The 24,211-nt window shown below is 41.3% G+C and overlaps 4 protein-coding genes and 1 pseudogene across 5 annotated transcripts in view; all 5 read right to left on the reverse strand.

Annotated features, from left to right (window-relative positions):
• The window catches only part of LOC115736058 (disease resistance protein L6-like), a 53,877-nt gene extending 30,012 nt beyond the window's left edge, over window positions 1-23,865 (reverse strand). For both annotated transcript variants that reach the window (XR_007198124.1, XM_048277591.1), the window contains exons 1-3: window positions 23,438-23,865; window positions 22,722-23,327; window positions 20,391-21,489 (exon numbers count right to left, since the gene is read on the reverse strand). Coding sequence is in view for 1 of the 2 variants with exons in the window: in XM_048277591.1 (XP_048133548.1) it covers window positions 20,391-21,489; window positions 22,722-23,327; window positions 23,438-23,595 (1,863 nt within the window). In the remaining variant the exon portion in view is untranslated. The remainder of the gene's footprint in view (window positions 1-20,390; window positions 21,490-22,721; window positions 23,328-23,437) is intronic.
• Window positions 1-24,211, reverse strand: part of LOC115736064 — a 116,457-nt pseudogene that overhangs the window by 8,020 nt on the left and 84,226 nt on the right.
• LOC115736067 (disease resistance protein TAO1-like) overlaps window positions 1-24,211 on the reverse strand; it is a 47,520-nt gene that overhangs the window by 809 nt on the left and 22,500 nt on the right. The gene's annotated exons all lie outside the window — the stretch shown is intronic.
• Window positions 1,693-23,539, reverse strand: LOC115736060 (disease resistance protein RUN1-like). Its single transcript, XM_048277580.1, has 6 exons — window positions 23,528-23,539; window positions 6,177-6,486; window positions 5,399-5,680; window positions 3,334-4,203; window positions 2,078-3,196; window positions 1,693-1,834 (listed from the first exon to the last, which is right to left on the reverse strand). Exons 2-6 carry the CDS (start codon window positions 6,276-6,278, stop codon window positions 1,817-1,819), a joined length of 2,391 nt encoding a protein of 796 aa, XP_048133537.1. The 5' UTR covers window positions 6,279-6,486; window positions 23,528-23,539; the 3' UTR covers window positions 1,693-1,816.
• Window positions 17,284-19,826, reverse strand: LOC125314690 (protein PopC-like). Its single transcript, XM_048277592.1, has 2 exons — window positions 17,821-19,826; window positions 17,284-17,708 (listed from the first exon to the last, which is right to left on the reverse strand). Exons 1-2 carry the CDS (start codon window positions 19,651-19,653, stop codon window positions 17,526-17,528), a joined length of 2,016 nt encoding a protein of 671 aa, XP_048133549.1. The 5' UTR covers window positions 19,654-19,826; the 3' UTR covers window positions 17,284-17,525.

Genomic DNA, 24,211 nt, shown 5'->3' on the forward strand with positions numbered 1-24,211 from the left:
TCAATTAACAGTGCAGATGCGTTGCACAGATATCAGGTAAGATTGAGGAGCATCCAGAATCACGTAAACTCTGAACGTGCCATTACATGCTTCAACGCTTTCTGTACTTCCTCAGTGTTCTCAGCTGGACATTCACTGATATTCAGCTTTTCCAAAGATGTCAATTTTTCTAGGCCTTCAATTTGACGGATCCTTTTGCATCGTCTGATCTCTAAAACTTTCAGCGACTTTAAGTTTGAAAGATCTGGTAAACTGAGGTGATTACAGTCAGATAGAATCAAACTTCTCAGTGAGGTTAACAGGCAAATCCCATCGAGACTTCGTATGCTGCAGTTTGATATATCTAGCCTTTTCAGGGCTTTAAGCCCTTCAAGATCCTCAATCCATTCAAGGCTCAAACCAGAAAGGGTAAGTGTTTTGAGCTGAGGAATATCTGTCGGCTTATACACAAATTGCAGCTCAGTAATTTGCAAAAGAGACAATTATAGTTTCCTCAGTTTAGGAAATGATATTGAGAAGCATTGTAATTCAGTCCTCTGTGTTTGGAGCCACTGTAGGTTCCAGAGTCTTGAAAACCATACAAACAGTTGTTTCACTTTGGATTCCGGCATCAGCAGCTTTGAGAGAGGTTGACGTTCCTTCGGGTCCTCATCACTTAGGCACAGCTCCTCCAATTCCTTCAAATTCTCAAGTAGGGGTATGGCTTTCATCCTTTCGGAACTCACACGCAGACAAACTAGAGAACTGGGAAGCTTCGGCAACACTTCAATTTCATTGCAGTGAAGTAAATCAAGGGTCTGAAGGCTAGAGAGGGTAGAGATTTCAGAGGGTAGGCTAGAAATACTGGAATGCTCCAGTGTCAATGATCTCAGACGATCTAGTCTCGTAATATCACGGGGAATGGCTCCCTTCAAACTCCGGCACCAGGAAGCATGTAGCTCTTCGAGCTTGGTTAGATGCCCAATCTCTGCAGGAAATGCTCTTATGAAAGGATAATCCATTCTCAGCACTCTCAACTTCTGCAGATTTCTTATTGAACCGGGGAGTTCACAGACACTAGTCGCCGATATATCCAACTCCTCCAACGATCTTCCCATTTTGCCGATGGAATCCGGAAGTTCCTGCATATAACGGCAATCCCTCAATGACAAGCGTCTTAAGTTAAGCAGCTCCCCCAGTGAGCGTGGGAGCTCAGTAATTTTAGAGCCCTCTAATGAGAGTTCAGAGAGAGCAGTCAGGGAACTAATTGAACTGGGCAGGTGAGTCAATAGGGAGCACTTGAAGCCACTGAGAATTTTGAGTTGCTTCAAATTGCCTATGGAGATGGGGATCTCCCGTGTCGAAGTCCCGTCAATAAGAAGCTCTTTCAGAGCTGTCAGACAACCTAGTTCCGCTGGCAACCGGTTCAGTTGGGAGCAGAACGTCAAATTCAGGGAGACTAAACGTTTCAAATGGCCAATTGAAGGATGTAGCTTTTCCAAACGAGAACATCGTTCAAGAATCAGGATTTCCAAATTTTTGTAATCCGAGAAGTACTTGGGAGTGGTCCGTAAGTGAGAACAACCTGTAAGATTCAAGACTTTCAATTTCTGCATCTGCAAAGCCAACACAGAAATCCTACACTTGGTCAGTTTGCACAGATATATATTCCAAGAAATCAATTATAGAGCAAGCAAATACTAAACTACCTTGATTTCACTCCAACCTCCCCAGTTTTCCGTGACTTTGCTCCAGGACAGATCAAGAATGACCAACTCCCCCAATACAAGATTTTCTGCGTTAAACTCCAGAGGAAACCTTTGCCAACAGAGCCATCTTAAACTCGCAAATGCACCTTCAAAATTTCCTGAAACTTTTGCATTATCCAATTTGAGAAACTTCATGTCTGGCATGCTCTGAAAATCTTCAGCTGTGAAGTCAGAGGTTCCCTACATTTGAGAAAGTAAAATAATCATCAGAAGCTGGAAACCCAAATACCATCAGGAAAAAAAAGGATATTTTCCTAGTCCTACATGCTAAAATAAGTACCCATGATATAATTCCTTGAGAAATATGGAGAAAAATGAAAATTCTTTACCTTCTCCCTGCTTATTGCCTTTGGAACCATATCCTGTGTGTATAATTTTCTTGGAATTCGATCTCCAAATCCCACTTGATTTAAAATTCTTTTGCCAAAGCACCTTAGCAATCTATGCATCTGCAATTCATTGTTTTCTCCGATTCTTGCCAGGGGCACCCAAATGCAATTAGAAGTCGGATGAGAAGAAACGGGCCACATATATGAAGCAACTCGGGCATCCACACCAGAGATAAAACATGCTATGTCCAGAACTATATCTTTTTGGTGTTGATCTAACTCTCTGTAACATAAGTACCATATCTCTTCAATGCCAACCGTAGCATTTCCAGAACTCATCGTGAATAGTTTCATTGACTTCTCTATCTTTTCCCATTCTTCTATTGATTTACCCCGCAGAAACGAACCGATAACTTCAACTGCTAATGGTAGTTTCTCTGTAGCGTTGACAATGCGGTTTGCAAGTTCATCGTAATCAGGCGTGGAAGATTGCATCATGAATGCATGCTTGCGGAAAAGTTCAACAGCTTGACCATCATCCAACTCACTAACCATGTAGGTACGAGCCTTCTCGGGTTCATACTCTCTGAGAATTTCCTCATTTTTGGAAGTCACAATTATTCGACTACCTGGACCAAGCCAATGAAGCTGTTTTCCTACAATGGCATGAAGATGGGATTGCTTTCGCACGTCATCCACAACAACCAGAACTTTCATCTCACGAAATATATCCTGGAAGAATTCAAGTCTTTCATCAAAAGAAGGATCTTCACGATCTCGTCCAAGGATATCGCGTTTCAACTTAGTTCGCAAGAACTGAATACCATGAGGATTTTGTGCAGTTTCTTCGACCTCAGCAAGAAAGCAACAACCGTCGAAACAAGAAGATATCCGGCTGTATACAGCCTTGGCGAGAGTCGTCTTGCCAATTCCATCAGTTCCATAGATTCCAAGAATGCGCACCTCATCATTGACTTCCATCTCCAGTAAGTCGGAGATTTGTTTTGCACGGTCATCAATTCCAACTACATTCTGAACAGCTGCAATTGTATAATCCCCATCTGAGGTTTCCATGTCTGCTGCTCGCTGTCCAGCTTCACCTTTCATTTTCTCCATGCTCTGCAAGAAAAACAAAACATCTTCACCAAAGTATCATCTTGGGAGTTGGATCTGCTTATTTACTGACCAGATATCACTGCATAAAAAGAAAAATGACATTTAACTAGTACATTATTCATGGTTTGATGAATAGATACCTGTCTTGGAAGTAAAATACTAGGAGCAGACATCTTGAGTGGCATAGTCTCCCGAGGACTTTTTTTCACGCGTAATTGGAGTTTCGCCAACATTTCAATGGCACCTGGCAATACGGTTACTTTAGTGTCACGAATGTCCAAGGTCCTCAAATTCTGCAGATGTTCTATGCTTTCGGGTAATTCCTCAATCTTCGTAAATTTTAAATCTAGCTCAGCCAATGATGATAATTTTCCGATCGAGTTGGAGATCTCTGTCAACGAGGAGCATTCCCGTAATAATAAGCGCTGTAGAGACACAAGGGAGGCTATAGAGTATGGAAGTTGAGCAAGTTTTGGACAACAACTAAGGTTAAGGAGAGATAGAGATGTTAGATGGCCTATGGAGTCGGGTATGTGGGATAACAAGGCACAATTAGAGGCATCAAGAGTCTCGAGTTTCTTCAAAGAACCAACGGATTCGGGTAATTCTTCAATCCCCGTGAAAGATAGGTCCAGCTTAGTTAATGACATAAGGGAGCCCATGGATTCTGGAAGTTGAGCCAGCTGACTACCACCCCGAGCACTAAGAGTCTCCAGCTTCATCAAACAATCTCCTGAAATATGAATCTCTTTAATTGTAGTATGATCTAAGAGAAGCTCCTTCAATTCTTCCATTCTACCTACTCCTGCCGGTAGTTCCTTCAATCTCCTACATCTGCTGACATTTAAGGAGACAAGGGTCTTGATGTCCTTGATAGAAGGATGAATCTCTTCCAGGTTCTTGCAATCTTCAAGAATCAAAATCTCCAAACTTTCCAAAGCAGAAAAGTCAGGAGTTGTTGTTAAAAAATGACAACTCGTGAGATTAAGAACTTTGAGCTCAGGTGCCATCTGAAAAGGAAAAAAAGAAAAGAAAGGATATGTCACTGAGCTCGGACCGTACAGCGTGTGATTTTCACTGCTGTTTGTTTTTTCCAAGACTTGTTAAAAGTTTTTAAAAAAATCCCATGAGTCCCCGTGCTGTCAATTGCTACAATGCCCCATTACTTCATGTTTGCTTTATTTAAATAATTCTCAAGTGTTTGGCTACGTCACCACTGTATAAGATTTTTGAAGCATATCTGTTGCAAAAAGAATGTTAGGTGTATATTGTTAGAATAATTAAATATTAAACCTTGTACTCATCTAAGAGCTTAATCTTTTAGGGTAGTTGACAGTACTTGCCTCTCCGATCAAATATGTCTATGCCTAATACCAGGATAGAAGACTAGACTAAGCATGAGTGGATATTACGGAGTATTCAAACATCAAATCATGCATCTATTAATAGCTTAAGTTTTTAAAATAATTAGTAGTGATCCCACAAAATTTCATAAAATCGACACCTTGAACAAGAATTAAAATCTCAAAAGACATGAAGTTAGAAAAGCAAAGTGTCCATTTTAACCGCATGCAACTTATTAAATCTAGAGCCTTTAATTTATTAATTTGTACAAAAAAAAAAATGAAGTAGAAAAATAAGAGTGCATTTGTTTCACGAAAAGTGAGCGATTTGGAAAATATTATCTATAAATTAATAGCTTATGTCGCTTAAAAAATTGAATAAATGGAAATTTTTTCATCACCTATAAAAATAGTTAGGTATAGAATGTTATGGATGATGAAAACTTTTTCCGTTGACTAATTTTTCTAGATAATACAAGCAATCACTTTTTAGAAAATATTTTTCAAATCCCCCATTTTCCGTGAAACGGATGCACCCTAAATGATAAACGGCATTTACTTCTGATCGAAAACACCAATTCCAAAGCCTAAGCAACTTTGAGGACTACGAGATCAAAGTTATAAACCACTTAAGCATTTTTAATGTGAGACAACAATTGTGTTTTACTTGGGCATATGTGAATTGATATTGAATGTTACTTACGCAAAATGTATTTTACACTCAAATTAGATGGGGAGGTCATGCAACCGTTATGTCAACCATATGAGATAATGATACAAAGAAGTAAAATACATATCTTGCTTCTACTATCGCGAATGAGGCAACGACAAAAGGAAGTATAGAGAGTAAAGCATATATTACCTTCATTTGGCTCCACCCACCCCATCCATCTCGAATGTTGCTATATGAGAGGTCAAGCATGACCAAATTGCTAAAGTGAAAGTTATTCGCACGCAAAATCGTTCTCCACGATTGCCGAGAAAGCCATCTTAACTTCGAAGGAAGATTCTCGAAGCTGCAAAAAATATCAATGTCTCTCACTCGAAGGAACCTCAGATTTGGTAGAGCAGCAAATTCTTCAAGTGCAATGTTGCGGCTGCAGCCATCCGAAGTCAGGCTCAGTGCTTCTACATCTTCATTTCTCTGCGAGCAGAGACTCAAGATTAGCGAGAGCACAACGCTGAACACTCTTACAGAGCATATGAACAGTGGTAAACAATTTCTTCGACAGAGAACCTACCATAGCACACGCCTTTTCCCAGCAACTAGATTGATTTGTTTTCCTTCTCACCATTAAAGAAAATTTTCTGCTTCCATTCAAAGATATCTTATCTATCATTTCCGCATTTCCTATTTTCTACTTTTCGAGAAATATAAGCATATCAATTCCAATCTTCATAGTTTTTTTTTGTAGTCTCGGATATTCCAATCTGCATATCAATTCCAATCTTCATAGGCAATCTATCTGATATCTCTCCACAAATTTGCAAGACCTTTTGAACCCAGTGTTTGATAGAGAGCTATCTCACTCACGAGACAAATGGAAAGTTTGAACAAAGCTAACTATGAAATAAAATAAAAACTTCAGGAAGTTTGTCCATACAAATAAACAATTATGTGTCATACTCTTACACCTTACCTCTGTACTCCCCAATAGCATCCTCATGAATCCACGCCCTACTAAATTTGTGAGAATATTCCTCAAGAATGATGCGTCTTCCCAAATCTCAAACTTGGTCATGCATCCGAAACTTATTATCCCTAATTTTTATCAAGGACCGTTGGCGGAGGACACTAATTGCACTGTGAGGATAGTAAGCATAGACGTCCCACATGATAATTGGATATGTTTGGTCCTCATTCATGAAAAAGCAAGCAATATCCAAAGATACTTCCTTTTGCTTATCGTCCAATCCTTTGAAACTTATCATCAATACATCTCGGACAATCTCATCGGAACCTTCATCTAATACATCTCGGACACCCTTATCGGGACCTTCATCAAACCGCTTCAATGTCTCTTCCCATAGCGTTTTTTTTTTTCACCATTTTTCTCCCGGGGGCGGTCAAGGCCCCCGTCATAAAGAGATGAACCTATCAACTCGACAGCCAAAGGAAAGCTAGCCACTTTATGAACAATTTTTTCTGAAAGGGTAGATTAGGTTTATACTAAAGGGCATAATTGTCATTGTATTGTGTTAGCCCTAAACCCTATGTATATATTGTAAATTACTTCATCAATGCAAGCTAAGTTTGCCCAAACTCTACATGGTATCGGAGCGGTGATCCTTGGAGGCCGTCTCTCATGTCCTCTCTCTCTTTGGCCTTCTTGCTCGCGCTCATCTACTGTTATTGCTACGGGGAAGAGGTTGCGACATTGATGCCCATCTACGCCGAAGCGGCTTCAATCGAGCGCTAGGATTTCTTTCGGTTTACGCTCCGGATCCGCAAGTCACCATGGCAAACGAGACTCCAAACTTTTCAGCCAACGTTCCCGCACATGAGCGGCCAGATAGCCCTTATTTTATGCATCATTCTGACAACCCTGGATCTAATCTCGTCGGCATACTCCTCACCGGTGAGAATTACAACAATTGGTCCCGAGCCATGGAGATTGCCCTTTTCGCCAAGAACAAGATGGTGTTTGTCACTGGAGAAATAAAAAAACCAGTCGCAACCGATCCGGCCTATGCATCCTGGATTCGTGTGAACAATATGATTCTATCCTGGATTCTTAATTCCATCCATCCAGATTTGGTGCCAACGGTTCTCTACACGCAGTCGATTCTTGATGTCCGGGCCGATCTCCGCGAGCGTTTTTCGCTATCGAATGGCCCTAGGATTTTTCATCTTGAGCAAACGATTTGTACCCTTGCTCAACGTGACGATGTTGTAACCAAATACTACAACAACTTGCGAAGGCTTTGGGATGAATTGAATAATTTGGATCCATTACCGCAATGCTCTTGTTCGGCTCATTCTACCATTACCACACAACAAGAGAATCGGCGTCTGTTTCAATTTCTCATGGGTCTCAATCCGAGGTACGCTAATGTTGTCGATCAGATTTTACTAATGAATCCGTTCCCTAGTGTTGCACGTGCGTATGCACTAGTTCTTCAAGATGAGTCGCATCGCCATATCCAATCGGACCACCCATTGTCCGACCGGACCAGTACTTTGCTTAGCACTCACGGCAACCATGCTCCGCGGTCATACATGAATTCCTCATCCCATGGACCGCCCAGCTCTCTTGGCGCTCCTGCTCCGTCTGCTAACCTAGCTAAACGGACAAACACGTCTCGTAGCCGAGAAAGATGCGCCCACTGTGGCATCCTATGACATACACGAGATGCGTGTTATCAACTTCATGGCTTTCCTCCCAACCAAAAGCAGCGCCGTGGACATCCATCTACCTCCTCTCGGCCCGTGGACAATAAGTCCAGCCGGACTTCCGATGCGACACCTCCTCCGTTCACAAATGATCAATATAAGCAATTGATGCGCTTGTTACAAGAGGTAAACATCCCGAAAGCCAACCTCTCGGGTAATGTTCTTGGCTTATCTTCGAATTCATTTAATTCCGATACTTGGGTTATTGACACCGGTGCTACCAACCACATCACATTTGAACCGCATCACTTTACAAACCCGATACGCTATCCCTCTCCATATCCCACCGTTGGAATTCCGAATGGTGTTGGTGTTCCCGTGACATCATGCGGTTCGGTCCCCCTTACCCCAACTATATCCCTTGATAATGTCCTTTGCGCTCCCTCTTTCAAATACAACTTATTATCAATCTCCAAGCTCACTCAAACCTTAAACTGCTTTGTCATTTTTTTTCCTAACCATTGTCTTTTTCAGGACCTCTTGACGAAGAAGATCATTGGTCGGGGCCATAAGCGTGGTGGCCTTTATTACCTGGAGATTCCTACCGGATCCGCCATTCTTTCTGCAGCAACCTCTTCACCTCATCTTTGGCATACCCGCTTAGGACATCCATCCGAGTCGGTTTTATCTACTTTGCAACAAACTTTATGTTTTAGTCCAGCAAAACAATTTAATCCATGTGATGCTTGTCATTTATCCAAGTAAACGCGTCTGTCTTTTGAGTCTAGCACTATTACTTCTTTACGTCCTTTTCAGCTTATTCATGTTGACATTTGGGGACCTTACTCTCATTTTACACATAAGACGTGTCGTTATTTTTTATCTATTGTTGATGATTATTCGCGCTATACTTGGATTTTTTTGCTTACTTTTAAGTCTGATGCGATTGATTCTCTAATTCGCATCTTTACTTTTGTTGAAACTCAATTTCAAACTAAAGTCCAAAATGTTCAATCCGATAATGGGACCGAATTCCTTTCCTCTCGCTTACAAGAGTTTTTTTACGCCCACGGTGTTCACCACCAGTGCGGTTGCCCTCATACCCCTCAACAAAATGGAATTGTTGAGCGTAAGCATCGTCACTTGCTCAATGTTGCTCGTGCATTGCGTTTTCATTCTGGCATGCCTCTTCATTTTTGGGGGGATTGTATCTTAACCGCTACTCATCTCATTAATAGAATACCTAGTCCTCTCCTACACAATAAAACCCTATATGACCTTCTCTATGGCAAACCACCTTCCTATTCTCATCTTCGTGTCTTTGGCTCATTATGCTATGCTTCCATCGGTCATCTTCACTTTGATAAATTTGGCCCCCGGTCTCGCCGATGTGTTCTAATCGGGTATCCCACAAACCATAAAGGTTCTTGTCTCTTTGACCTCCAAGACCAAACAACTTTTACTAATCGCGACGTCATTTTCTATGAGCAAGATTTTCCTTTCCGTCGGATCATCAAACATACTACAATCGAATGACTCCGATGAATTCCATTACCCATACCCGACCTTGGTGAAACATCCATCCCAGTACTTGTACCTACCTCACCTTCTCGATTCCCTGCACCCACGGCCGCACCATCACCCACCGAACCCGAAGCCGTGCCTCGACCATCACGGCAACGTCATCGCCCTGGATATCTTCGGGACTACCATTGCGCTTTGTGGCCTCCGATCAATCCTCTTCGGACTCTAAGGTAACTTAATCGGGTACTCTTTATCCCTTATCCAAAGGTTTATCATACTCGCGATTTTCACCCACTCACCGCACTTTTTTAGCCTCCATATCCTCCGAATAGGAACCCGAAACTTATGACGCTGCGTGTCAATCTCCTAAGTGGCGGGAGGCGATGTCTTCTGAGATACGGGCCCTTGAGCAGAATGATACTTGGGACATTGTTTCTCTTCCTCCCGGAAAACAACCCATCGGATGTAAATGGGTTTACCGAATCAAATATAACTCTGATGGCACCATCGAGCGCTACAAGGCTCGGCTCGTTGCAAAGGGTTATACTCAAACAGAGGGCATCGATTACCATGACACCTTTGCACCCATTGCTAAAATGGTAACTGTTCGCACTTTATTAGCTCTTGTTTCAATTCGTCATTGGCCTCTCTACCAATTAGATGTGAACAATGCTTTTCTACATGGTGACCTTGATGAAGAGGTCTACATGCGGTTTCCACCGGGTTTTCATACTAAGGGGGAGAATTTCGTCCGTCGTCTTAAGAAATCACTTTATGGTCTTAAACAGGCATCAAGGCAATGGTTTGCTAAATTCTCTTATGCATCGCTTGATGTTGGTTTTCAACGGTCCAAGGCGGACTACTCACTTTTTACATTGGTTCGTGGCTCTCTCTTGACCATTGTCCTTGTTTATGTTGATGATTTGGTGATCACGGGTGATGATGAAGTTATGATTCAACTTCTCAAGCGATTTCTTGACACACAATTTCGCATTAAGGATTTGGGTACTCTCAAATACTTCTTGGGCATTGAAGTTTCTCGTTCCAAGTCTGGGATTTTCTTGTCACAAAGGAAATACGCTCTTGATATTTTGTCTAATATTGGTCTTCTTGGAGGACGTCCCGTTGATACTCCGATGGAACCCAATATACAATTTTCGGACTCCTCCCCAGCTCTTAAGGATCCAGGTTCATATCGACGACTTATTGGTAGATTATTATATCTTACAAGAACTCGTCCGGATTTACTCTTTGCAGTGCAACATCTTAGTCAATTTATGCACTCTCCTCGTGAAGACCATTGGAATGCGGCCCTTCGCATTGTGCGGTATCTCAAGCATGATCCCTAGACCGGTTTGTTCTTCCCTTCTGATTCTACTCTCCAACTTAATGGTTATACAGATTCTGATTGGGCATCTTGTTCTACATCCCGACGATCTGTTTCTAGCTCTTGCATGTTTCTTGGTTCTTGTCCCATCTCATGGCGTTCCAAGAAACAAACCACTATTGCCCGTTCCTCGCCAGAAGCTGAATATCGTGCTATGGCGTCCGTTGCATGCGAAATCACATGGCTTCACATGCTTTTCTCAGATCTTCACATCAACACCGCCACCGCTGATCTTTTTTGTGATAATAAAGTGGCCATCCACATTGCTACTAATCCGGTCTTCCACGAACGCACCAAACACATCGAGATTGATTGTCACTTGGTTCTTGAAAAAATTCAAGATGGCACTTTGCGTACTCTTCATGTTCCCGGTCATTCCCAACTCGCGGACTTGTTTACGAAACCGGTCACACGTGATTTATTTTGTACTTTTAAGAACAAGTTGTTGACATGTTTACATTCACCAACTTGAGGGGGAGTATTGGTAGATTAGGTTTATACTAAAGGGCATAATTGTCATTGTATTGTGTTAGCCCTAAACCCTATGTATATATTGTAAATTACTTCATCAATGCAAGCTAAGTTTGCCCAAACTCTACGATATCACAATCTTCTATTGGAGAGTCACTTCCAAAAGCACATTTACGAAACAACTTAAGTGCTTGATCGGGTTCCATGCCCCGAACTTCATAATGCAAGATTTCTTTAAAGTAATTTAGGATAGTGGCATCCCTAGTTGTGATCATCAAACCAATCAGAATTTCCAGCTAACTTTACGAGTTGCTCTTTCTTGTTTAGATTATCGAGAATAATGGGGACTTTTTTAGTACTACATACTCTCTTGTTATGAGCTATCCCATCATCAATGTCTTTAATTTGGATAGCATCCCTAGAATCAAGAATACTTGATAATAACTTTTCCTGCAAGTTTGCAAGACCATCAAGACTATGTTGGGATGATGCTCGAATGTCCTCGAGGAAACTAACGCCGTCAAAGTGAGAAGACAATCTGTTGAACACAACCTTTGCAAGTGTTGTCTTACCGATACCCCCAATTCCTTGTATTCCAACGAAAAGTACACCATCACTGGCAACATCCAACATTTCTCTCAGGGCTTCCATCTGACGATGATCTTCAACCAAAGATTCAGGCACATCCACATTTTTGGCATTAAGCTTACGCAATACCTCTTTAACGACCAATTCAATTTGTTCTCCGTGGCTGCACCAAAAAGCCAAAAAAAAAAAAAATTCAAATGAAAAAAACAAATGTGGCATTGCTTTAATTCCTGAAATTTGGTATTAAAATTTGGAGAGATAAAGTTTCTTCAAAAGAGAAGTGCAACTACTGCGTTGAGTAACACAACGAAAAGGTAGAGGAAAATTACCGTTTCCCTTGAATCTCCTATCCTTCCATAGACGCAACCTTCACAAGAGCAGCCTCCCACCGCTTCAATTCTTTGGAGCCGAACTTCTTCTTGTGCTTGGGTATGGCCTTTTTGTACGAGCGCCTCCGAAACCTCTCCATCAATTTCGCTTTCCAGGACGACACGGAGTCCAGCGAGTCTCAATCTATCACAAAGGTAATCGGCGAATTCACCGCACGTGTCTCCTTCCATGGAACTCAGGAACACGTCGTACTCCTGTCCTAGCGGTGGCATATCGTCCGCAGTCGGGATCGCCTCGGAGCTCCTCCGGCTTTTCTTCATGTTCGCCAGTTGTCTCAGGACCCTGCCAATGATTATGAACTCGACTTTAGGCCTTTGTGGAGGCTTCAAAACGGGAAACCAGCAAACAAGCGTTGGAAAATAAGCCAAATGGAGTGTACTTACTTTCCGAACAGCATCGAGGCCAAGACGGTGATGATTAAAGCAACGGCTGCAATCGGTCCCTGTTGCGGCCGATCAAGCTCAGAGCTGTAGTCACCAACAAATTCCATAAGGACCCACATTTGGTCCCGCGACTTCGTGCGAGTTGATGCGGAGTGGTGAAGTTTGAGTTTGAGCAGAGGGAGGAGGACAGACAGGCAGAAATATCAGTACAAATGGGAATGAAACAACAGCGGGTTAGGCAAAACTCTAGCTCCAAGCTAAATACCACCCTGCAGATACCACCCGGGGTAGGGGAGATGTGAGGTTTGGCGTAGGACACGAAGTCATGTTTGGGTACTGAACCCTACTTAATTATTGCATGATGCAAAAAACGATGAGGCAGTTAAATATCAGGTTAATGTTATGAAAATCCCAAATTGATACATATATGATAAATTTATCCCAAATTATTTTTCGATCACGAATAACCCCAAATTGGTATATCGATAACAAATTTATCTCAAACTATACACTGGTGATAAATTTTCTCTCCATTAGTTTTTCGTTAAGTTTTACCATCAAATTGTTGAGTTGAATGACACGTGGCAATTAATGAGTATATCAATTTGGGATTTTTACCCTCTATTTGTCATAGATTTATCAGTTTGAGATTTTTCGTGGTATTAACAAAATTTAACAAAAACTAACGAAGGGAAAATTTAACATACATCTATCAATTTAGGATTTTTTGTGATAAAAATTTTTAACTTAGGATAAATTTATCACCGGTGTACCGGTTTGGGGATTTTGGTGGTCAAAATAATAGTTTGGGATAAATTTGTCATATGTGTACTAATTTAGGGCTTATTATGATAAAAAAAATAATTTAAGATAAATTAATCACATATGTATATGCAAAATAATTTTAGGTAAATTTATCATATGTGTACAAATTTACAGTTTTTCGTGATATTAATCCTTAAATTTGTGATAATGATCCTGCTGCCAAAACAAAACTATCTACATTTTCCGGCTAGCTTTACGAGTTGCCCTTTCTTGTCTAGATCATCAAGAACGACGAGCAGTTTTTTAGTGTTACATGCTCTTTTGATCCGTTACATCCCACCTCCAATGTCTTGAATTTGGTCACTAACCATAGAACCAACAAAACTTGATAATCTTTTTCTGCAAGTTTATAAAAGCACCTTGTGATCACGCTCGAGCGTGGTCGAGTCAACCAAAGCCGTCAAAATGAGAAGATAATTTGCCGAACACAACATCCGCAAGTGTTGTTTTACCGATGCCACTCATTCCATGATACCCAATTTACGTACACCGCTAGAGTCAACGTCCAACCATTCTAATTATGGATTTTAGCTGACAGTCATCTTCAACCAAATGTTCAGGCACATGCGCATCCACGTGATTGCCGCTAAGCGTCCACGAAACCACTCCAACGACCGCATTAATTAGTCCTACCGTTGGCTGCAGCAAAGCGGGGAGTGGCTTCAGGCAAAGGCAAGAAAGAAAAGCGTAGAATTATGGTTAAGACATGTAATATTATGCCTTATAATCAGTTGATACATGCATAGAAATTTCGGGTAATTATGTCGCTCATCAATTTGACGAGTTTGAGACGCTTTGAAAATGCATAAGCCGATATGAAGGAGATATTCTTGATGGAAATGAAGGCAATAATATTCATAAAACTGGACAGTGTGATTGTTTTAGTAATGCTTGAATCTACTAACGAAAGTAATGCAGCGACATCAAATCCATAAAGGATTTGAGTGAAAAAGGAAAACTTTGAGCTTTCAAATGGACACACAAATCGTGGCGGACACTTTCAGATTTCTCTCTTTGTATACCACATCATGCTTTTAAAGATGGACTGATGTGAAGGAGATATTCTTGATTGGACTTGGAAAAGAATACATTTTTTCTAAAGTAACGCCGAGTTCGACTAACTAATTAAAATACAGAGTCACATTTTCTAAGTAAAAGAGATCTTACATTTGGCCAAAAAAAAAAAAAAAGGAAAGTGGACGTATTTGGTAAATTTTCATTAGACCCATAAGAGCGGCGACTGGATCAATTTTAGATAATAGTTTCATGAAAATAGAGATGAACCGGAATAATGTCCGGTTTGGTTCCTAAATTGAGTGGAAAAAGGGTATATGAAATTTGTTCAGTTCATAGCGAAACAATAAAGCGTGAATTGACCAAATTAATATATACGTATCGAAATGTTATTCATTACTACCTGGACAATTATACATCCAATCCATAATCACAACAATCCAATTGCGATAGTGGAGCTCTACCAATTGAGTTATATATATATATATATATATATATATATATATATATATATATATATATATATGTTGTACACGCGTATGCATACAGAATAATCACTTTTGCAGAGTCCAACTCCTCCACGCCGTTGGTTTATTTCGATTTCTAGATGGACTTTTGTCAAATGAGGTTGAATTGGAAGTCCCCACCAGATGACAGATGATCAGCGGTTCAAGTTCATTGGAAATTCAATGCTCATGAATGTCAAACCTACCCGTGAAAAAACGCTCAGTAAGACTCTGTGAAGCGAGTTGGCCCACGATGTGACGTGAACACAAACAACGGTCTAGAATTTCTGAAGAAGCAGGCGAAGTTGTATTCAACTCCTGTGTACTCCCTCTGCAAATTCAATCTTCACATCTGGGTAATGACATGAACAAAGCCTCTCTTAATTTCCTTTCTATTCTTCCCTATTCTATCCCGGTAAGTATCAAACTTCCCGGTTAGGTAACTCCGAAAATGAGCAATAGTATAAATGTTAAGAGTTAAGCATGCAAAATCTCATCAAAAGGAGATTATAGTTCAGAGAATCGCATTTTTTTGTCCATGTGGAGCAGGTGAAGAAACCAGTCATGACATGTTCGATATGACGATTGAATTGGCTCCGATTCGTATGAATTTCCCTTGCCCTTGAGTTATTTCCTTTCACCTTTTGCCTTTTCACGAGTCCATGCATCATCACCAAAAAAAGGCCCTATCGCGATCTGCTTGTAAAAATTAGGTGTCATCAGGCCTATTTTTCTTTACCATGTAATGTAAATTCCTACCAACTTCTTTTCGCAATGAAATTGATTTGAGCACGACGTCTTTGATACTTATAAATTAACATGGTAGTTATGTATGTTGACCTCTATGTCTATATATGGGAATCCGAACCTCGACAGATCTCGAAAAACGTAAATTAATGTAACGCATATATACAATAAGCTTGATGATTGTTTTGTCAATGGTGTACTTGCCAAGAAGATTCCAAACGCAATGAATAATGATAACATAAGGCGTCTGCGCAATAATCAGAGCATTTATGAATGAGGGTTGACCAGATGTGAGATCCGATTTCTTCGGTTTCCCACACCATCCCCCACATGCTTTTGGATCTTATGAACTCATTGCACATCGTTTTGCGCTTCCCTAAATGTGGTTTCTTTGTCCAAACAAGAAAAATTCATTCTTACAGTTTCATTAATACGCCCCATTATATTTAGTTGAAGGGGAGAATAAAAAAGTTGAAAGGACAAAGATCACAGCTAAGGGCATGCATGATAATAATTCTGAAGTAGAAATCGTTTTGTAATGCAACTTTTGAAACAGAAATCCGCTTGATTACGCAACTTTATTTTTTCTACTTTTAGAGCATTTTTTTTTTACTCCAGAAATAATCTTGGAGCTACTTAAATAAGTAAAAAATATTTATCTCTCTTCAAATGCGGAAAAATCAATTTCTCGCTCGAAGCAGAGGCATGCACACCCTAATTTGACTAGTAATTCACGTTGCTGCGTTATTGTATTATGTTCGTCGTGTTTCTCGTGGAAATTAATGTGATTGAATTCGTAGGGTGATCAAGTTACTGTAAAGGCCAAATATAAACAAAGTTCGTCTGTTGGATATCTTCCGGCACAACAATAAATTTGTGTACTTTTTACACGAAAATGGCGTCGTGGTGGAGGCTCAGGTGAACATGGCCATGGGCTTTTGAATTGCATATTTTGAACTTGGAGGCGGCCTAGTTTAGGGTAGTTGTCACAGGTGTTGATGGTCGACATTGGGCCCAATGATGACCTCGTTGCCAATCATCTCCTATGGAGATAACCGGAAATTGAGATTTTAGGAAGAAAACGACCGGAGAGAGGAGAGCAATTTTCTTGGTAGGATTGGAAATTTTGTATTTTACATATCCACATGAATTGCCATTGGATCGGTGACCGTATCGACCGTCTTAATGCTGTTGTTGGGCTGGTGGACCGAGTTCCGACGAGAGAGATAGAAACCAAAGCCCCTTCCGAATCGAGTTTTCTATCTCTTCTAGGTTTATTCAATCATACCTTAAATAGTATTTCTCATTCAAATCCGTAATCATCCATTTCCTTATTTGTGGTCATTCAATAGTATCTAATTAATGAATTTTTTTTATCTAATTAATGAATTTGCTCGACCAAATCTAGTAGTGTATTGTCCAACTATACCAGCTATCGCCTGACGCTGGCAATAGCCAGCAAAGGCTTGGCAGCCCTTGACGGCGAGTTGGCAGCACCCCCACCGCCTTGTGCCGCCTCCCTTTCTTTTCTGTATTTCTCTCTAACGAACGCATAACCACCAACTTGTTGAGTCAACATTGATGTGGAGTCAATGAGTCAGTCCAAGCCAGCACTTCCGTTTCTATTTTTAACTGTAGGATCAACTCGAAGGAACAAAACATATTCTTTAAGGATACAATTGCACAAATAAGAAAAGTTTCAGAAACCTCAATAAATAATTTGGAGAAGTTTAGGATCTCAGATGCCTCAATTCCTCCTTTTCCCAGAGTAGGAAGAAACTAAAGGTGAAGCTCCCTGGTGCGATCACGAAAGATTGTGGTCATATTTGGGTCCCTCCTTCAACATCGCTTACAACAAGAGGCTCTTCATCCCGAGAACTCGCGGATGAACAAAGCTCGGTATCAAGCTCTTGAGAAGCTATGACCATTGGTGAGCTAGTATCATCTGGGCTGTCTCTGTCCACCTTCAATTCCTCCGCTTCATAATCCGTTTCAACCTCTCCCTACAAGATAAATAAACAAGTCAGACCTCATGGTCGTCAGGACAAGTCTACTTATGTTACTATAGGGGAGTTGGATTGCCTGGGGAGAAATTAGGAAGAAGAATGTGCATACCTCATCTGATGTCTCTAAAGGGAGTGACCCCGTCGGAGAGTTTGTTGTTGCAATAATCATGTGTCTGTAATCCCTGTAGGGAAGGTCCTCGACATTAGGATAACCACGCCTGTGTAATTTCCGACACTTCTGAATTGATATCAGGCATTCGTTAGGTATCTTCGTGTTTGATACGTCCATCAGAAATTCCAATTTCCGACAATTAAAAACACTGAGCTCACGCAGCGATTCTAACTCCTCAACGCCATCGATAGCTCGTAGTTCATGGCATCCATTGATTAACAAAGACTTCAGCATCTGTAAGTTCGATAAATCGCATAGGTGGCTAATGGATCGACACTTTTCAATGGCTAAAGTCTCCAATGATTCCAATGCACCAAGACCAGGAATCTCAATCAGCTTCCGGCATCCCGAAACCTCCAACTGTTTTAGCTTCTCTAAGCTTGATGGAATACTTAGTTTCTCCAGTGAACTGCACTCAAGAACAAGTAATGCGTTCAAAGATTCTAACCCGCTGAGACCCTCGACAACACGAAGCTCATAGCAGTCTGATATATTCAAAAGCTTCAGCAACTTTGAGTTTGATAGCCCACGTAACATTCCAATGGAATCACAATACTGTACGTGCATTTCTTCCAAGGACTCTAGGGCCTCCAGACCTTCAATTTCAACTAGCTTCGGACATTCTAATACCCACAATTCTTTAAGCTTCTTTAAGCTTCCCGGGATGTATAACCTCTCAAGGAGTTCACAGTTACTCACTGTCAATGCTCTCAGTTGTTCGAGTCCACCGAGTTCAATTTCTTGAAGCTGAGATTGAGAAAGTCGCAACTTTGACAAGTTTTTCAAGTTGGAAAAGATTGACCACGATATTGTTGAGTTGAAATTAACAAGTCGCAGCTCCGATAAGGAAGGTGGAAGCTGTGTGATAGATTGCAGGTCTAGTCCAGATAAAATAAGCTCATTTAGACGAGGAAGAGAACCAAACTCGGTCGGTGGTGCAGGGATATTAGAAAGGGACAATTCCAACTTCTTCAGTTTGGATAACCTCCTAATCCACCCTAAGCTAGAGCTTGGCAATAGTTCCGATGAAGCCTGAAGCACATCTTCAGAGCCATCAGATAAGAGCAAATCAACAAGATTAGTCAAGTTTGAGAGATCCGGAACTATCCGCAACGCCGATGATTGAAAATGAAGATAGATCAGACTTTTTGGAAGCTCTGGCAATTCTTGAACCTCATTACAACCTGTCAAGTCCAGTCTTTCAAGGTGGGGAATATGATTGATTGTCATCGGCACTCCAGAAATATGGGCATCTGATAGTTCGAGGATTTTCAAAGAGGACAATGCACCAAGTTCACTTGGAATTTCACCACTTAATTCTTCACAACCACTAGCATGTAGCTCTTCCAGATTCTTTAACATTCCAATAGTACTGGGCAATTTCCTTATTGGAGTATTTTCCATCAATAGCACTTTCAACTTCTTCAGATTTCCAATGGAATCTGGCAACTCAACAATTTTGGTACTGGATAGATTCAACTCCTGCAAAGACTCTAGCTTCCCAATTGAGTCCGGGAGTTTTTCCAACTCTAAGCACCCAAAGAGAGAAAGAGACTCAAGTCTCACAAGCTTCCCAATAGTCTCCGGAAGTTTCCTAATTTGCGTGTACCTTAGATTAAGGACAGACAGAAACTTCTTATCACCAATAGACTCAGGAAGGCATTCAATTTGTATGTTTGACAGATCCAACTCCTTCAGTGATGTCAAATTCCCAAATGAATCTGGGAGCTTCTGAAAACATCCGCTGGAAGCAAAGTGCTTCAGATTCATTAGCCTTCCGATTTCTTCAGGCAAAAATTTGAGAGAGATGCACTCTTTAAGATTTAGGTGAATCAGGCGCTTTAGCTTGCCAATGGAGGGGTCGATTTCAACCAAGTTTATGCAATTATAGAAACTCAGCCTCTCTATACTCGAGCATCCGGAGAAGTCCGGTGTCCTAGTTATGCCTTGGCAACCTCTGAGGTTAAGAACTTTCAAATCTTTTGCCATCTACAAAAAATGATAGACCATCAAGAGAACAAAATGGTAATTATTGAACTATATGCCAATCAAAGTCAAAGTGAATGCATATCATACCTTGATTAGGCTCCATCCACTCCAGTCATCTGTGATGCTGCCCGAAAAGATCTCAAGGACAACCAAATCCTTTATAGATAGATTGGTTACCTCAAGATCTATTGGCCTAGGAGAATGCCAAGAAATCCATCTTAACTTTGAAAAAGTATCCCCAAAGTCTCCAGCAAAGGTTCCATCCTCTAATTCAAGGAACCTTAAGTTGGGTAACCTACTAAGTTCGTCATGAGTAATTACTAGTGGTTGAAATTGACTTCCAGCTAATACGAGTGCCTGAACTTTTTTCTTTCTCTGCCAAAACACAAATGAACAAGCATGAGTTTAACAAATAGTCAGATTCTATTTTGTTGTAAAAGAACCAAGAGGCTTCTAAGTGGGAATGTGAACTCTTTTCTACAGATACCCAATTCATGAAAACAGTGATTTTTTTTTACCTGTTTTATTCTTACAATGTCGAGGGCTTCCTCACAAACCCACACCCTGCTACGCTCTCCAGGATCATGCAGGCATTCCCTCTGAATAATTTGCCTCCCAAGATCTTTGAGCTGATCATGCATCCATATTATATCACCATCAACGATCTTTACCAAAGACATTTGCATAAGAACCTGAATCCCAGTCTCAGGAAAAAAATTGCAAGCTTCCCACATGTAAATGCAATTCGTCTTTTTTGTGTCATTGACGAAAAAGCATGCGATGTCAAGAAAAATCTGCTTTCCCTCATCTTCTAGTGCTCCATAACTGATCATCAACTGCTGTCGAACATCCTTATGTGGTATTCTTGCTAACCTTTCCACAGTCTCTTTCCATATCTCTTGCGGTTGGCGATAGAGAAATGAGCCTATGACCTCAAGAGCCAAAGGAAGCCCTCCAGTTGTGACAACAATTTCTGATGCAGGAGTATCATATTGATATGGTGGAGAGTCTTTTCTAAAAGCATGTATACAGAAAAGCTTAAGAGCTTGATCAAAATTCAGTTCCTTTAATTCATATATCAACACCTCATCCAGGACTCTTAAAGTAATTTCGTTCCTGGTTGTAATGATTATCCTGCTTCCTGAACCAAACCAATCTCGTTCCCCTGCTAGCTTCTCTAGTTGTTGTTCTTTATCCACATCATCCAATACGATGAGGACCTTTTTGCTGCGAAATCTCGTCCCAATTTGGTTAATTCCATCATCAATGTCATGAATGTTGTCCACAAATCTAGAGTCAAGAATATCAGAATATAACTGCTTCTGCAAATTTACTAGGCCACCTTTTTCTGATGATTCTCGAACATCTCCAAGAAAGCAGCAATCATCGAAGTACGAACAGAGCTGGTTGAAGACAACCTTTGCAAGAGTTGTTTTTCCAACACCGCCCATCCCATGAATACCAACAAAACGAACACCTTCAGAGTCAACATCCAACAGCTTCATTATGTCATCTACATGATCATCCACTCCAACCAACTGATTCGTCACATACTTATGTTTTATCTTCAACTTAACCAAAACCTCTCGGATGATCAACTTTATAGCTTCCCCATGCCTACCACATATACGAACTACCTCAGTTGAAAGAAGACAGTAAACAGAGACATTAACATATCTTTCAAGTTGAAGCGAAAGTACTTAGAAATACTCGTAAATGATTCGCAAACAAGCAGTCAGTTCGAGAAACATGCACATTAAGGTAAAGTTTTACACATTAGACGGAGTTCCAATGTTTTATGCCTTTTTCTCAACAATATGAATCTGTCTTCATTTTTTCTTTAATTGTTTACTTCTTTTTATACTATCAATTGAAAATATGATCTAAGCTTAAAGTTCTTCATGCTTCATGAATAATTTCCAAGCTAGATTGAGCCGGATAGAAAAAATAAGTCAACTTCAAAGTTTACTTTAAAAAATTGAGTTGAGCTGGGACAGAAAGAAAAAAGGAAGAATTGATTAAAAGAAGACGGAGAAAAAGAGTAAAACATACCCAGTCAAGGGTAAAAGAGGGGTGAAGGGAGAGGCTTGCTAAAAGAAAGCATTGCTCGGAAACCACTAGTTACTTCACTCCTGAAAACGTCAGACTACTCATGTGGAACTTGGAACTTACAGGCAAAAGTACTGAATATCTTGGAACTTGTACGCAGCCTCAAGTATATGTAGGTTCAAGATCTACAGAATCCACATGTATGACAGAGGAGGAGGCGTGCAATCTCATCTCATTGCAAATGCCTTCTCGATATGTTGGTCTATTATGATTTACCCGTTGATGTTTTCTGTTTGGTCTCTGTTTGAACTGTACTCTGTAGCTAGAAATTGCATTCTAGACTAGCCAAATGACAAATTTTTTAATGGAACTTCCTCATGCGGTTGGTATCTGAACGAGCATGACCAAAACGGAGAGTTAATCAACTCATCAGTTTACCCCTACCAGTTGCCGCTTACCACTGATGAAAGGCCGATCAAAGTCAGGAACAGAATAGAGATTAACCAATCTCCTTAATCTTGAAAGTTGGTTGACAGTCTTCCAGATTTCATGAGTCTATACATCAATGACTATCCCCAAAACATAATATGCTAGCATTCAACTAAGAACCCAGACAATGTACAATTGCTGCCCGACTTCTTCCCGCATTTCAAACTTTCGAAACTCCAGAAATCTTATTTCCACAGAAAATGGCAAAGACTGAGGACTTCAAATTGTGCATTCTAATAAAACAATCAGGTTGTGTATGAATGACACTAAAAATTAAGAAAAGAACAGAAGACTGGAAAATTAATAATTACCCTCTAGCTTTGAGGTCCCATCCCTTCAATTCAGCAACTTCCACAAGAGCATCCTCCCACCTCTTCACTTCCTCAGCCCCAAACTTCTTCCTGTGCTTAGGCATGGCATTACTATACAGCCCGGTCCTGAGCTTCACATCCGAAGGCGAAGCGTCGTAGAACACCGGCAAGATCTCCTTATTCCCCTTCGATCTCGCCGTGCAGTCCACCATGTGCGCGACCTCGCGGAGGCACCACGAGCTCGACGCGTAGTCCCTGGAGAAGATGGGCACGTAGATCTTGGACACGTTGAGCGCCCGCATTAGCTCGCTGCCGATCTCCCTGCCGACGCGGAGCTCCTCGTCATCACGGTAGACGCGGATTCCGGCGCCAAGCATGTCGTGGTAGAGGCAATCGGTGAACCCTGTGCGAGTGTCGGGCCCCCTGAAGCTCAGGAACACCTCGTACTCCTCGCCGGCCGGTGCCGACGCGTCTCCGCCGCTCGTCGCGGCTTCGGGGTTGTTTGTCTCCGCTTCTTTCTTGGCTGTCGTCGTGCGTCTGCGGAAGATTTTGGACGCTTTTGACTTGACGAACGCGAGCATGGTCGGAGCGAGCAGTCCCAAGGCCCTAAGAAAATGCAATGAAGTTCTAAAGACCGGATTTTTTTCTTTGCTATCTTTGTGTCAGTGAGCTTTGAGCTGGAAGAGAAAAGGAGACAAGAGAAGAGAGTGACTTACAGTCCACCGAGCATCATGGCGGCGAACATGGCGGACACACCGCGAGGCGTGCGGTGGTACCCGAGCGGCGGTGGCTGGCAACATGAACACCATGCGAAGGAAGAGCCGTACGTCGTCGTGGAACGACATAGTGCGTTCAGGTTGAACTTGAACCCCATTGAAATTACTGGTGAGTTCCTTCTTCGCTTCGGATCAGACGCAGCAGACGATCATCAAAGAGAGACGAGTAATCTGGTGTTGGGTCTGGTCAGATCATTGTTTCTTCGGGATTGGTTATGATCAAAGAGTTGACTTTGGTACGGTCGCTGCGCATCGGGCCAAAGAGTACCCCGTTCAGCGCGGGAGAGGGGGAAGTTCTTCCTGGACCAATTGAATCTCGGCCGTTGATCTTGTGGTTGGCAGGTGAGCTCACTTGGTCCACACGTCGGACGAATTAGATTAACGGTCGTGATTTATTTGATGCATTGTATTCGAACCTAGGTAAATGTCTCTCTTAGAGTGGGCAATGGCATACAAAGCCAACTGGATTTTTAAGAAATAAAAGCAGCTTGCGTTTTATGCAAGTCAATAGTCGTCTTCATTTGATGCCAGGATACCTCTAGTAGAGCATAGTTTCAGGATAAAATTGAAAATTAAAGAATCGGACCGATGTGAATCAACATGGTTCTAACTTGGTCCACACGTCGGCTGTTGATCTTGTGGTTGGCAGGTGGGCTCACTTGGTCCACACATCGGACAAATTAGATTAACGATCGTGATTTATTTGATGCATTG

This window comes from Rhodamnia argentea, chromosome 4 (assembly GCF_020921035.1).
Source record: "Rhodamnia argentea isolate NSW1041297 chromosome 4, ASM2092103v1, whole genome shotgun sequence".
Lineage (NCBI taxonomy): Eukaryota > Viridiplantae > Streptophyta > Magnoliopsida > Myrtales > Myrtaceae > Rhodamnia > Rhodamnia argentea.